Consider the following 15,102-nt stretch of genomic DNA (forward strand, 5'->3'; position numbering starts at 1 on the left):
AACTCTGAACAAGGACTGCTGTTTCAAAAAAAAGCTTCGGGCTTCCCTGGTGGCGCAGTGGTTGAGAGTCTACCTGCCGATGCAGGGGACGCGGGTTCGTGCCCCGGTCTGGGGGGATCCTACTTGCCACGGAGCGGCTGGGCCCGTGAGCCATGGCCGCTGGGCCTGCGCGTCCGGAGGCTGTGCTCCGCAACAGGAGAGGCCGCAGCGGGGAGAAGCCCGCATACCACACACACAAAAAAAGCTTCAGAGTTTGAAGTGCGGGTTACAGCAGTGGTCCCCAACCTTTTTGGCACCAGGGACCAGTTTCGTGGAAAACGATTTTTCCATGGACCGGGGTGGGGGGGTGGGTGGGAAGGTTTTGGGATAATTCAAGCGCATTACATTTTTTGTGCGTTTATTTCTATTATTATATCAGCTCTACCTCACATCATCAGGCATTAGATCCCAGGGGTTGGGGATGCCTGTGTTACAGGGCAGTAATCTCCTAAAGATACCCCCTCGGGGTCCATATGCAAATTGTGACGTATTATAGGTTTAATCCTGGCATAGAATGAAAAGTCAGTACATTTATTCATGGGAATAAAACCAAAGCTAAGCTCAGAGCTTCCCAGCAGCCAAGGCAAAATAATAATAAGTAAAAAAATACGAGAAGGGCAAGGGATCATGGAGCTCTCGAATTGCAGAAGAGGAAGCAAACCAGAATGGCACAGTGCTCAAGCTTTCCTAGTGCTGAGCTGGGAGAGGAGGGGTCATGGGGGACCTTGAGTAAGGATGTTGTGTAAGGGACAGTTTAACTGAAAGATACAGGAACTGCCTGGGTTTGACCACTTCTCATACTGACTTTTGATACGGCAACGGGTGTGTTGATGAACTGTAGTTCTGGGAAGGCATATTTTTGTAGGAGGCCTAAATAACATGGTCTAAGTGTGACACTTTCTAGTGATTTCCTTTGCTAGATTCGACAAGTGCCTATTAGTTGGTGTGGCTTTTGTGTTGGGCATGTCATTGACTGTCTTGATGATGTTGGAGGGAGAGAAGCTTAGTACCATTTTACAGACGAAGAAATTGAGGCTCAGGGACACTAAGTGGCTTACCCAGGGTCACATAGCTAATTAAGAGGCACTAGCACCTTTTCCTCTTCAGCTGCCCCCTGTTAGAGAAGGGAACGTCTGAGCCTGTCCTGTGTCTGCTGTGTGTGAGGCTCAGGCTTGTTGCTTTATAAATACCACCTCATCCAACCATTACAGTAGTTCTGGGGGCATCCATAGTATTATCCCATTTTGCAGAGAGGTAGCTCATTGCCAAGGCCGCAAAGATAGTAGCAGGTGAGGAGCAGGGGTTCCCAGCCTGGGTTTGGTGGTGGGACTTAAGGGCGTACAAGAAGTCAGTGGGATTGCACACAGACATTTGTTTGTTTGCATTTTTCTGTGTGAGAGGAGAGAGGGTGGCTTTCGTGGGGTCTCAAAAGACAACACGAAAACCAAAAAAGCCTGAACCTCTGAGCTCAAGGAAGGAATCATAGGAACAGCTCATACTGACTGAGCCTCACCCGTCGCCCGGCAAGGCCCGGATGACTTTGTCACTCCTGTGGGGTTCGGGCGTGTATCCCACCATCTCACAGGCCACTTAACTAGTAAGTGGCCTTGCTTGGCGACTAAATTTGGCTTCTTTTCCGCCACTGCCTCTTGTAGCTGGGTTTTTTCTAGCAATTAACAGGATTTGGGGTTCTCTTTTGTGGAGCTGAGGATTATTAAAAGGCAGAATGAGACACTGAGCTTCGAGAGGTCAATGCCTGTGTCCAGGTCACCCTGACCCCTGGGAACAAGCCTGGTTCATTGGTGGTTGGTTAAATGAACAAATGAATGAGTGAGTAAGTGGGAGAAAGTAGTACCACTTCCTCGTGTTCTGGGCTGCAGGACATTAATCCATCTCTGATGACTTTTATTTAGGACGACAGTCACCAAATGGTAGAGAGGTAGTCTGAGGGAGCTGGGGTCAGGCCTGATGCTCCGATGGCCAGGCAGGACCAGAGTGACTGTAGGAACGTCAGAGGCCAGGCCTCTCCTCCCCGGCAGGTGGTGGTGTGTGAGTGGGTGGGTGCCCCCTTGCATCGCTCCCTCCCATGGTGAGTAGCACAGCGTGTGGCAGGCCTGTCTGCTGTCCTGGGTTGGGAGGGCGGTGCAGTCTTGCTACACCTGGTCCCAGTATCTCTGGTGTCCCTGGCCCAGCTTAAAGCCCCCTGCTTGACCTCCTTTGGTTTCTTGCCCCCAGGGGTGTCCTTCCCCCTAAATATACTTAGAGCTGGGGCCCAGCTAAGAGTAATAGCATCAGCAGCCCCATCTTACAGCTGAGAAAACGGGCTCACACGATGGAAGTGACTTGCCCAAGGTCACAACTAGTGAGCCGTGGGCTTGGGACTTGGGTCCAGCCATGCATCACCACATCCTCCTGTTTACATTGCCAGGAAGCCTCTGGAAGGCGGCCACAAGCTCAGAGGCCTCATCGGAACCTTAAGGCTAGTGCTCCGTCCTCTGGCTGGAGAGCTGGCTCTGGCCCAGCTGGGTCATGGCTGAGGTTTTTCCTTTTCTATATTTAGGGCGACGAGCCTTCTTGACCACGCTGCAGGCACTGTGTCTGCCTCTGCTGAGCTTGGTTGGAGGGACTTTACAACAAGCAGGGGCCGGGAGCCTGGAGCTGGAGGAGATGCTGGGAGTGCCTTAAATTCTGTGTCACTTTCTGCCTTCCCCACCCGCCTCTATCAGCACTTTAAAAAACAGAGAAAGCATCTTCTCATATAGGAGAAGGCAGGAGCCTTCTCCTATATGAGCCTAGAGTGGGGCAGGAAGGATTGGAGCCTAGAGTGGGGCAGGAAGTGTGAAGATGGGAGTGGACCAGAGAGGGAGGGCCTGTGTCAATACCCACGGCACGTTTTACTCTAATTGCCCTTTTCCATCTGCCGTGCTGGGCTGGGAGCCCTTGAAGGCTTGGATCTGGTGGCTCTCCCAGGCGCCTGCTCATTGTTACTTTGCCTTGTATTTTCTGCAGATCATGATCGAGTTCTGTCCTGGGGGAGCTGTGGATGCCATCATGCTGGGTGAGTTTTTTGCTTTTTGTTTTTTTTCTTGGCGTGGCATGCGGGATCTTAGCTCCCCGACCAGGGATCAAACCTCTGCCCCCTGCAGTGGAAGCGTGAAGTCCTAACCACTGGCCCACCAGGGAAGCCCCCTGGGTGAGTCTTCCTTCATGCAGTGCAGTGGTGCTGGTGTTGGCGCTGCTTAGAACTGGTGTCCATCACTCCTCTGCCCCAGTAATGCCCGTGGCCTGTTTGAGTACCTCCCCACTCTGTCCCATTTTGGGAGCAGGGGCTGGGTTACTGGAGAGGATGCAGGACACTTGGAAGACCAACACTTCCCGTTCAAAAAGCCACATGACCTTGAGCGGGTCATTCTCTCCCTCAAGCCCTCGGCATGACAGGTGTGGTGCTCCCTTGCCGGACCCCACAGTACTCCTAGGAGGTGAAAATGAGACACCTGAGGGAGGTTCTTTGTAAGGTGGGGATCCCCACCCATTCTATAAGAGCTCAGTGGGGAAATTGTTGTTCCAGGCAAGCTTGAGCAGTAACAAAAAATATGTATTAGTAATCACCTCTATTTTTTGAACGGCCACTATATGCCAGAGATTGTGGTAGCTGCTTTCATGTATATTATCCTCATGTATAAAATCAGAAAGAGCATCTCTGTTTTATTGACCAGACTGATGCTTAGAGAGGTTAAGGAGCTCGCCCAGAGTCACACAGCAGAGCTGAGATGTGAACCCAGGTCTGGGGGATGCCGTTCCTAATTGCTGCCCACCCTGCATTATCCTTTGCTTTTGCCAGCCTGGTGAGCAGTGAGTGAGGAGAGGTTGAGAGTCTTGGGCCCAGAAGGTTGAATAACATGTCCGGGATTCTGGGGCAGTTCAGGAGAGGAGAGGCCCTCAGTATAACATAGCACCATTCAGCCACGTTTTTATTGTGAAGAGGGTGTTTTCTCCCTCAGTTTATCTCAGGAATGTCTCAAATTTATGGCAGCCCTTTCCCATCCTGAGCTATAGAATGCTGGCTTTCCTTGCAGAGCCTCTTGCCACTCCCAGAGTTCCCAGGTGGGTAAATGACAGTAGGGAACAGGATACGGGCGCTTGTGGTATGGCCCTTGGGTGTACCTTCTCCCAGCAGAGATTGGCTTTGAAGATTTTCATTGTTCTGGGTAGAATCTGACAACGTAAAAATGATGGTCTTGTATGAGTTCAGATGCTCTAGGTTATAAGGGCTATTCAAACTGGTTTAGGAAAAAAAAAAAGTTAGGGGATGTGGGAAGGGGAATTTATTTGCACTAATAACTGAAAAGTTTAAGGGTGTCAGGCTTCAGGCACAGCTTGAGCTAAGGGTTTTAAAAACATTGTTGTAAGAACTTGGTTTCCTTCTCCAACTCTTGGCCCTACTTTCCTCTGTGTTGGCCCCATTCTCATGCTGATTTTCTGTTCTTGGTGACAAGATGGCTGTGGGAGCTCCAGCCATCACATCAGAATTCCAAATAGCAGGATAGAAGAAGGAAGGGTAGGACAGGTCCACAAAAACACATCCCACTGCCACTCTTTTAAGACACCACAGAAGCCCCACATGACACCTCCATTTTCATCTCACTGGCTAGAAGATAGTAACACATAGCTGTAAGGGAGGCTGAGAAATGTGGTCTTCTGGCTGGTTGGCCGTATGTTTGGATATTTTAAAAAGGGGAGAATGGGAACCAACGAGCAGCCTGCCTCTCCCGGTTTGCCGCTTAGCTGAATGAGACCTGGGGGAGGATATCAGAGAGGGAAGAGGCACTGATGAGTCCCAGGTCCTTGAGCTCATTCACAGCTGCGGCGTCACCCCGGGCTGTTGCTCAGCCAGCAGGCAAACTCACCCTGGGCTCTGTGTCTCACGTCTCCCGGTGGAACCGACGGCTCCGGCCCCAAGTGGTTCGCTCCTTTTTGGTGGCAGCAGTTAAAGTGCTATCATCATGTTAGAAATCCAGGTGGGAGAAGAGAAGCTGGGACAAGGAGAGCCAGGCTGCAGCTCTGTGGTCAGGGGTGGACTGTCCCGCAGATGCCCGCCCTGCTCAGAGGGCCTTTCTGCCCTAGGTTGCCTCCCGTCGCCTTGCAGACTTGTGCAAAGTGATGAGCCTGGGCTTGGGGTCCAGGCTTCCTGAGGTCCATCCCAGGTTCCTTGGCTTGGTAGCGGTGGGGTCCTGGGCTGGCTCCTTTACGGCACGGGCAGAACATGCACGTGGCACTTCACCACGTGGCCATCTTAGTTTGTTCTGATCCTGTGGGCCACGCCTTGCTAGCTGCTAAACATTTTGGCTCTCAGCCCTCCTGGGAACAGTAGGGTGAGGGGCGGGTCTGGATGTGGTTTCGAAGGGGACTTAGACTCATCGGCAATAGACTCATCTGCAATGTTGCAGCTTCTTTTATTAAGGAGAAAGTATTCATGTATTGCTGTGTAATCAAGAATTCATCTTAAAAACTTATCATACTGTGTGATTCCAATTATATGCCTTTCTAGAGGAAGATGAAACTATAGGGACAGGAATCAAATTAGTGATTGATTTGGGGCTGGAATGGGGGTGAAAGGGGCACAGGGGAATTTTGGGGAGTGATGGAAATATGTATTCTATTAATAAATTGTGGTGCTGTTTTTGTGACTACCTACATTTGCCAAAGTTCATAGAAGTCTATACCCAAAAAAGGTGAATATTACTGTATGTAAATTATATCTCAATAAACTAGACTTTAAAAATGTGTCTTATCTATTTACCTCACTGGATTATTGTAAAGATTAAATGAAATAATGTACCCAAATCCTTATCCCTGTGCCTAGTGCATTGTAAAGGCTCCAAAAATGGTGGCGTTGAGATCATGATCATCACATCATCACTTTGATTTTTCCTGTTTCATTTATGTAAGTAAATCAGACATGAGCCAGACTCATTTTTGACATTTAAAAATTTGCTGCAGGGCTTCCCTGGTGGCGCAGTGGTTGAGAGTCCACCTGCCGATGCAGGGGACGCGGGTTCGTGCCCCGGTCCGGGAGGATCCCACATGCCATGGAGCGGCTGGGCCTGTGAGCCATGGCCGCTGAGCCTGCGTGTCCGGAGCCTGTGCTCCGCAACGGGAGAGGCCACAGCAGTGAGAGGCCCACATGCCACAAAAAAAAAAAAAAAAAAAAAAAAAATTGCTGCAGATAATCTGACATAATCTCAGGACCAGCAATCACCTTTTATTGACTGTACTCCATGCTGAGAAGTTAACATGCTTTATCGCTGGAGCCCTGCCTACATCCATCATCATACTCCCATTTTACAGACCAGTAAATGAAGATGCAGTGGGATACAGCAACTTGCCAGAAACCACACAGCCAGTAAGAGGCAGCGCTGGGTTCAGGCACAGTCTGTGTGGCCCTGAGGTCCCCTCAGGCTCTGAGCCTAGACCCCTGCTGGCGGAAGCACAGGGGTTAAGGATGAGCAGTTGGGAAGGGGAGCAGTTGTGGACCCAGAGAGAGGGACCTCTGGTCCAGGAGCCCTGCTTTGGGGCCGGGCTTCCCAGGACAGTGCAGTTGGTACCTCCACCCTGGCCCTGGCCCTGGGAAGTCAGAAGGGAGAGTGCTTCTCCAGCCAGAGGGAGGCCTCAGTGCAGTGCTCTGGCCCACCAGCCTGGGAGCCTGCAGCCTGAAGGCTGTGAGGCTCACCTCAGCACAGGGAGCTTGGGCGGCAGCAAAAACTCAATAATCACGGTGACCAGTGGGGCAGAGAGTGGGGCATGTCGTCCTTGACTCTTCTCGCACCCTGTCTCGCCACTGCACCCACTTGGTCCCACACTCTGTCATTCCCCCCTCCCCAACCCAGGTCAGGAATCCTTCCTCTTCAAAGCGTTGGCCACCTTCTAGCCCTCCTGGACCACGGTGTGGCCCCCAGCCAAGCCCCCTGCCCACTCTTGTTCCCTGCAAGCTCTTCACTCGCTGCACCAGGAGGAATTTTTTAAACGCAAAACTCAGGTTGTATTTCTGTCCCACTCAGAGCCTCTCCCAGACTGCCCATTGCATTTCAAAGAAAATGCAGCCTCCATAGCTCCCGCCAACCTCCGACCTCCACTTAACTTTCCCCGCCAGCCAAGCGGGGTCCTTTGCACATGCTGTGGAACTCTTCTTTGCGTTCCTCACCTGCTCAGAAAAGAAGTCCCTGCCGTCTCTAAGTGGACGCTGGGTTGTGAATAGTGTGTGTGTCTGTGTGTGTGCGCGCACGCATGGCCCCAACCAGCACACAAGAGGCTTTTGGTGACGGCCCCTCACCTTCCCCATCTCTGGTACCACCACCACCGGCCAGTTAACATTTTTCAACACCAGCTCATGTCACCTCCAGGCCTTCGCTTTGGCTGGTTCTTTGACCTGGAATGCCCTGCCCCACTTTTCTCCTCTCAAACACCTGTTCTTCCTTCAAGACACAGCTCGAATGCCCTTTCCTCTGGGGAGCTTCCAGATTCCCCAGGCAAAAGGGGTTGCTGCCTGTCCTGCCCTCCCATGCCCCCCAACCCCCCTGTGTTCCAAAAGTTGCTTGTCATTTCCATGCCCTTCTCTGTGTCCCCACACCCAGCACGGAGCCTGACACTCAGTGCCGGCCCACAGAATGGGTCTCTGCCCCTCAGAAAGGTTGTGTTTGCAAACCTGAGCTCTGAAGACAGGCTGGCTGGTTTTTTTCTTTTTTTGCGGTACGAAGGCCTCTCACTGTTGTGACCTCTCCCGTTGCGGAGCACAGGCTCCGGACGCGCAGGCTCAGCGGCCATGGCTCACGGGCCCAGCCGCTCCACGGCATGTGGGATCTTCCCGGACCGGGGCACGAACCCGTGTCCCCTGCATCGGCAGGCGGACTCTCAACCACCGCGCCACCAGGGAAGCCCCAGGCTGGCTGTTTTTAATCTCAGATCTGTGACTCCCTACTGTGTGACCTTGAGCAAGTGACTTGACCTCTCTGAGCCTCAGTTTCCTAACCTGTGAAATGGCGGAACAATTGTGCCTGCTCCATAGTGTTACTGTGAGGACGAAGCAGGTACCCTGTGAAGTGCTTAGAAGTGAACCTGGTATACAGTAAGTACGCAACCACATTGGCGGCTTATGTATTTCTTGTACCTGGCAGGGGCCTGACATGGAGTTGCCTGCATTGAGCACTTGCTGAGTTGACAAGTTCTCTCTGTTTCCAGAGCTGGACAGAGGCCTCACTGAGCCCCAGATTCAGGTGGTTTGCCGCCAGATGCTGGAAGCCCTCACCTTCCTGCACGGCAAGAAGGTCATCCACCGGGATCTGAAAGCTGGCAACGTGCTGATGACGCTTGAGGGAGACATCAGGCTGGGTAAGGGGTGTCTGTGGGCGAGGCGGGAAGGCAGAGCCCTGCGCCACCTGCCGGGGGTGTTGGCCTGGCCTCTGTGGGCAGGAGGGAGCGAGTGTGGATCCGCACTCCCATGGGATGTCGAGGTCCTCCCCGGTCTTCCCCGGGCCACAGGGCCACAGTTCCCATCGTGGCTGCATCTAATCCAGGGTTCTCAACCGAGGGTGATTTTGTCCCCCGGGGACAGTGGCAATGTCTGGGGACATCTTTGGTTGTCACAACTAAAGGTTGGGGGAGACCACTGACATCTGGTGGGTAGAGAGAGGGATGCCCAGCAGCTTACAGTGCACAGGACAGCCCCTTGCTACCAAGAGTGATCCTGCCTACAGGCCAACAGCGCTGCAAGGAGGCACTGGCCCAACCCCTTTTGCTCTTGCTTCTGATTGGTAGAATCTGAGAGAGAGTGATGGCCGGAAAGACAGCCCTCATCCATTCCCAGACAGAAAATAGAACATCAGGGGCAGATAATGAAACCTTATTAATTTTTTTTTTATGTCTCCTCTCCGTTTTTTTCTTTTCAACTGTGGTAAAATATACATAACAAAATTTATCATCTTAACTGTTTGTAAGTGTACAGTTCAGTGACATCAAGCACATTCAAATTGCTATGCAGCCATCACCACCATCCGTCTCCGGAACTTTTTCATCTTCCCAAACTGAAGCTCTGTACCCATTAAACAGCATCTCCCCATCCCCTCTGCCCCCAGCTCCTGGCAACCACCATTCTCTCTCTCTCTCTTATTTTTATTTCTTATTTTTATTTCTTATTTTTATTTCATTTTTGGCTGCATCAGGTCTCAGTTGCGGTGCGCGGGCTCTTTGTTGCAGCACGCCGCGGGCTCCTCTCTAGTTGTGGCACGCGGGTTCCGGAGCACACGGGCTCTGTAGTTTGTGGCATACAGGCTCTCTAGTTGAGGCGCACGAGCTCAGCAGTTGTAAGGGCGCGGGCTTAGTTGCCGCTCGGCATGTGGGATCTAAGTCCCGTCCCCAGGGGATCTAACCCACGTCCCCTGCATTGGAAGGCGGATTCTTTACCGCTGGACCACCAGGGAAGTCCCCAACCACCATTCTCTTGAATGTCTCTGTGAATTTGACTACTCTAGGAATCTCATATAAATGCAGTCATTTGTGTTTTTGTACCTATTTCACTTAGCACAATGTCCTCAAGGTTCGTCCATGTTGTAGCATGTGTCAGAATTTCTTTATATTTTTAATAAGTTTTTTTAACCAAAATAACACATACATGTGTCGTCTACTCCTACCATCTCCCTTCCCTGTCCCCCATCTCAAGACAATCACTTTTAACTCTTCTCATGTTTACTCCTGCGTAAATGCAGGAGTAAATATGAGAAGAGTTAAAAGTGATAATAAAAATAAAAATAAAATATAAAAAAAAGTGGTAATAAAAATAACGCATCTGTATCGGTTTAGGAAGCACCCTCTAGATGCCAGCCCTCAGACAAGGCACTTTCCAGACGTCATCTCATTTAGTCAGCACTCCTGAGGACACTTGGGGGAGGGGAGGCGACTATACCCATCACAGGTGAGGACGCTGAGGCCCACAATGGAATGAGATGCCCAGGATCAGTCCATGAGTGGGGAGAAGCAGCAGGGTTTGGACTTGGGTCTCCCTGACTCTAGCTGCCAGTGGACTGGCTCTGTCACAGGTGGAGGGAGGTGGCCAGGGAAGAGCCAGGTCAGGGAGAATCTGGGAACAGAAGAGTCTTATGTGCTCTGGGGAATTCAAGGCAAACCTTCGCTCAGCCTTCAAGAACGTATCAAATGTATATCTATATCCCCTCCCTCTTGGACCTCCCTCCCACCCCCCCATCCCCCCCATCTAGGTCGTCACAGAGCACCGAGCTGAGCTTCCCATGCTTTATGGCATGTTCCCGCTAGCTATCTGTTTTACGCTTGGTAGTGTATATATCAGTCCTAATCTCCCAATTCGTCCCACCCTCCTCTTCCCCGCCGTGTCCACATGCCCGTTCTCTACGTCTGTGTCTCTATTCCTGCCCTGCAAATGGGTTCATCTGTACCATTTTTCTAGATTCCACAGATACGTGTTAAATGTACAGCAGAAACTCACACAACATGGTAAAGCATTTATACTCCAATAAAAATTTTTTTTAATTGAAAAAAATATGCAAGATACTAAAAAAAGTAAAATAAATAAAATAAAGTAAATACATACGGTAACACCTAAAAAAAAAAAAAAAGAACATATCAAATGGAGGAGACAGGACACAGACAGCCTGGGTCAGGAGCAGCCTGAGGGGCTGTCAGCACAGGGAAGCCCGGGAAGCCCTGGGTGGAGACAGGGATGGAGGGAGGGCCCCAGCAGCCTGGGGCTAAGATGTGCCCAGTGAGGGTCTCCTTTCCCTTGCTGACTTCCTCCACACACCCCTTCAGTCTGGAGGGCGCTGACGTGCCGAGCTGACTCCAGAACCCCACTCGGAACCCAGCAGAAGCAGATGGGGGCGTCAGCTTTCCAAATGACTTGACAGATGCAGTTGAGAAAACTAGGAAACCAATTAAGGAGGAAGAAAAGTTCAGGAAGAGTTGAATGTGCGAGTATTTACACAATTACAGCTGGGCCCTGGGAACCTGGTGTGGACGCCTGCTGAGGCCTGATATTCTGTTTTAGAAAATCCTCCTTCCCCCTGGGGCTTGGAATCTGCAGCCTGGTGAAGCAGTGGAGGAGGCCTGAGAGACGAGGTAGCAGTCTGTCTGCCTCTTCCTAGGTCCCTGGGACCGTCTGGGGCCCCTGGAGGGGCATTATGCAACTCAGGGCTGCATAAGGGAATTGCTCAGCAGATCTTTCTCCCAAGCAGAGATGTCACCTTATCAGAGACAGTTTGTGTTTCTCCATGGAGTGGGAATAAATGGGAAGCAGCAGGGTGAGCTGAGCAAAGCGTCGGCCCTAGACACAGACAAGCCTGGTTCAGATCCTGACTCTGCCACTTCCGAGCTGGACAAACACATTTAACCATTCAGGCCTCAGTCTTTTCATCTGTGCAGTGGGTGTAACAACAGAACCTCCTCACAGGGTTGTGACCAGTGGGCTGAAACACAAAGTACTGTCACTGGGAGCCTCAGGGTTCTGTCCCTCTCTGCTACTAGGCATTTTGCTTCTTCCTTGTGTTAAATGTTTACTTCTGTCTAGGATTTCAGACTTCCTCTGAGATTCATTTGATAGTTGCAGAGCACACATTCCAGCTCCGGGTGGCTGTGAAGCAGTTCTTCATGGCCAGTGGGAATCCATTTGTTCAGAGAGGGAAAGGAAGAGTGTCTGCCACCAGAGACAGTTCAGATGTAAAGTGGGGTGAGGACTCTGAGGTCCAAAGATCTGTGCTCTTGTCCTGGACCTGCCTTTGGCCTTGGATGAGTCATCTAACCCTTTTGAACCTTACTTTCCTCAAACAGAGTGGGGTAGTAGTTCTTACCTCGTGGAATTGGTATGATGATTTAATGAGGCAATATGTGCAAAGCATCTATAGGTGCCCAGCCTATCAGAGAGAGGCCTGGCAAAGGTTGAGTTTCTTTCCTGGGCTGAGGGATGTCTCACAGTAGCTGTCATGAGGAGGAATGTTCTTCATTCTCCAAAGAACCTGTATTCCTCTCCCCAGAGGTTCTTCTCTGAAGATGGGAGGTGAACTTCACAACTTTTGGGGTCTTTCAAGTTCCGAGAAGAGGTCTGAACTGGCCTAAAAATCAAAGTGCCTAACACAGAGCCTGGCACATAGTAGGTGCTCAGTAAATAGTAGTGTCCAGCATTGCCATTACTTTATCAGCTCAAGTTACTACAGGATCTCTACTTCCCAAAGGCCCCCTGATATTCAGGAGGCCTGGCAGGAACCAGTCACCTGCCTCTCACCCCCACCTGGACCCTAACCCAGAATTCCTGTGTGCTGCTGCCAGCAGGCTGGGGTCTTGGTTCTTTCATTGTGGCTACCAGGCACTGAGCCAGTGTTTGGTATGTAACTCACTGAATCCTCACAGACTACTGATAACATTTTACAGAGGAAGGATTTGGCACCTAGAGAGGTTAATTAACTTACCCAAAGTCACACAGCTAGTAAGAGGAACAGCTGGGGTTTAGACCAGCTGGGGTTTAGACCAGAGCCCATGTGCTTAACCACTACCCTCCTTAGACTCTTGGTGGCAGGTGATAAAAACTGGTCACGCGACTTAAGGCAGACAGGAGAATGTGTGTATATGGTGTATGGAACCGTGCTGGGGAAGATATGCAGCTGGACATGGAGTTAGTTGGACCCTGGAAAACAATGCTGCCAGGATTGTCTCTGGTTTCTGCCTTTCTGTGTATGTTGGTTAGGCTCTCAGTCCAACCCCTCACACACAGCTTCTGGCTGGGTTTAATTTTACTTTCCCCAGCATTGCCTCCTGCAGGATGAACTGAACCTCATCATTTCAAGTCTCAGAGTCAATAATCCCAGTGAAGAGCTCTGATTGGCCCAGCATGGCTCAGGTGCAGATCCCTGGACCAATCAAGGAGGCCCAGTAAGGAGGGCTTCTCTTATTGGCCCAGCTTGTAGTCAGTCTCTGAGAATGGAGGTGGGATCATGTAGCAGTATGGAAGTCCCCCTCACCCTCCTGAAACAGTGGGGTTGTGGGTGGGCAAGATGGTTTTCTAGAAGGAGGAAAGATTTGGACTTGCCAGAACAGCAAATTGCTGTCCACCATAGACTGGCACAGCCTGCTGGAGTAATAGAGACCCAGAAGAGGGAGTGAGTGAGGCAGAAGTGGATGGAAAGCAAGAACAAAGGACTGAGTTTGCAATTGAGGTTGAGAGAGACAGAAAATACCAGAAAAATGCAGGGTTATGTGGGAGAAGAGAGAGTTGATGAAGGCAGTGAGGTGGGAGGCTGAAGATGGAGGGGAATGAATGGGAAAGCAAAGCCCTCATTAGTGGTCATGTGTACCTGGTTGCCTAAAAAACAAAAGAAAATAAAAATAGAAACAGAAAAATAGAGCAGTTCTTTCAGTCTCACAGTTGGTTGTGTAATATGACCCCCATTTAATAGATGAGGAAACTGAGGCTCAGAAACAGGAAGTAGTTTATCTCAGATCACAGTAGACTCTTCTCACTTCCCTGCCTGGTACTGTTCCCATGATGCTCCTGGGAAGGCAGAAGTCCTGATAATTAAGAGAGGTCACTTGGGTGACTGGTGGAAGCCTCTCTCTTTTGAGCCCAGGCATGCCTCCGGCTGCTGTAAGGAAGGAAACCCCTGGGATTCCAGGGCTGGGGATGGGAGCCTTTGATTCTCCTGTCACCACCCCAGTTTCAGCAGGTCCCAAACCCTCTAGAGAGGGTTCACTTTTCTGTCTGCACCATGAGGGCTGTGGCTAGTTTTTGCCCACAGGGCCACTGCTGGCTGGATGGGACACTTTTGCCGTGTAAGGAGATGCAGTGTCCCTGGCTCTTTCTCACTAAATGGCAGCAGCACTGTCTTTTGTTGTGGTAACCTGACTGCCCCCATTCATTTCCAAATACTTCCTGGGGCACATGGCACGACCCCTGATTGAGGCCCACCTGGAAGCTTCTCAGACACCTAGAATTTGAGTGTAAGCCCTGACCAAGCTAGATTGTGGACTCTGCTGGTGTGGGGTGGAGGGTCCAGGAGAGGAGGACAATTGGGCAGTGGTTTGCCTTTAATTGGCATTGTCTGGGGAAAGGCTCCTCTTATCTTGGATTCTTTTGGTCGCCTGTGGTTAAGGGACAGATGAAAGATTCTCTTATATATCTTCATACATTGTAAGTTCACTGCATGCGTGCGCGCGCGTGTGTGTGTAATATGTAATGCATTTTACACTGTTATGTAATTTTCTGATTATAAAAGTAATATGTGCTATTTATACATGTATAGAAAGATATGTACAATGGTATTCATTGCAACAGTATAAGTAACAGCAAGAAATCAGAAATGATCCAATTTATTCCAGTAGAATATTACTTAAATAAGTTATGGTACTATCATACAATGGAATGTTCTTCAGCTATTGAAAATTAAGTTGTAGAAAATGTGTAATCTCTTGTAAAGATGTATATACGTACTGTGAAGGGGGAAAAAACAAGTTGCGGAATAGTATGTTTAATGTGATTTCATTGTTAAAAGTAGCAAACACCTGAAAATGATCTATACATATAATTTTAATATATTTTTATTTACATACATGATTTTTATTTTTATAAATAAATCTGGAGCTATATGCAGCAAACTCATAAGTGTTTATCTCTGCCAGGATTATGGAGACTTTTTATTTTGTAAATGTTTGAATTTTTGATAAGAGTATTACCTTGGTAATAAGAAAATAAATATATGAATGAGTATATAGGTAGATAGAGTCATATAGACAGTTAGGAATAAGACCCACAAAGAAGGAAATTAAAGTCTCTTCTAATCTTGCCAAGATGCACTGCTTCCTTCCAGTCTTTTTTCTGAGCTCAGAAAGACCAGAGAGTGGTAGAGCACAGACTTAGCGTCACATTTGTCCTTAGATCTGGGTGACCATCTGCAAGTTACTTAATCTCTCTGAACTTCCTTGTCCTCATCTGTAAGATGGGGATAATAATTTTCCCTGCCCCAAAGGGTCATAGATATAAATGACATACATAGGAAT

The 15,102-nt window shown here is 49.7% G+C and overlaps 1 protein-coding gene across 3 annotated transcripts in view; it reads left to right on the forward strand.

Moving 5' to 3' along the window:
- The window catches only part of STK10 (serine/threonine kinase 10), a 118,515-nt gene that overhangs the window by 46,619 nt on the left and 56,794 nt on the right, over positions 1-15,102 (forward strand). For all 3 annotated transcript variants that reach the window (XM_033432065.2, XM_012533841.3, XM_004272000.4), the window contains exons 3-4: positions 3,049-3,097; positions 8,275-8,424. In XM_033432065.2, the coding sequence (XP_033287956.1) occupies positions 3,049-3,097; positions 8,275-8,424 (199 nt within the window). The remainder of the gene's footprint in view (positions 1-3,048; positions 3,098-8,274; positions 8,425-15,102) is intronic.

Source organism: Orcinus orca, chromosome 3 (genome assembly GCF_937001465.1).
Source record: "Orcinus orca chromosome 3, mOrcOrc1.1, whole genome shotgun sequence".
Taxonomy (NCBI): Eukaryota; Metazoa; Chordata; class Mammalia; order Artiodactyla; family Delphinidae; genus Orcinus; species Orcinus orca.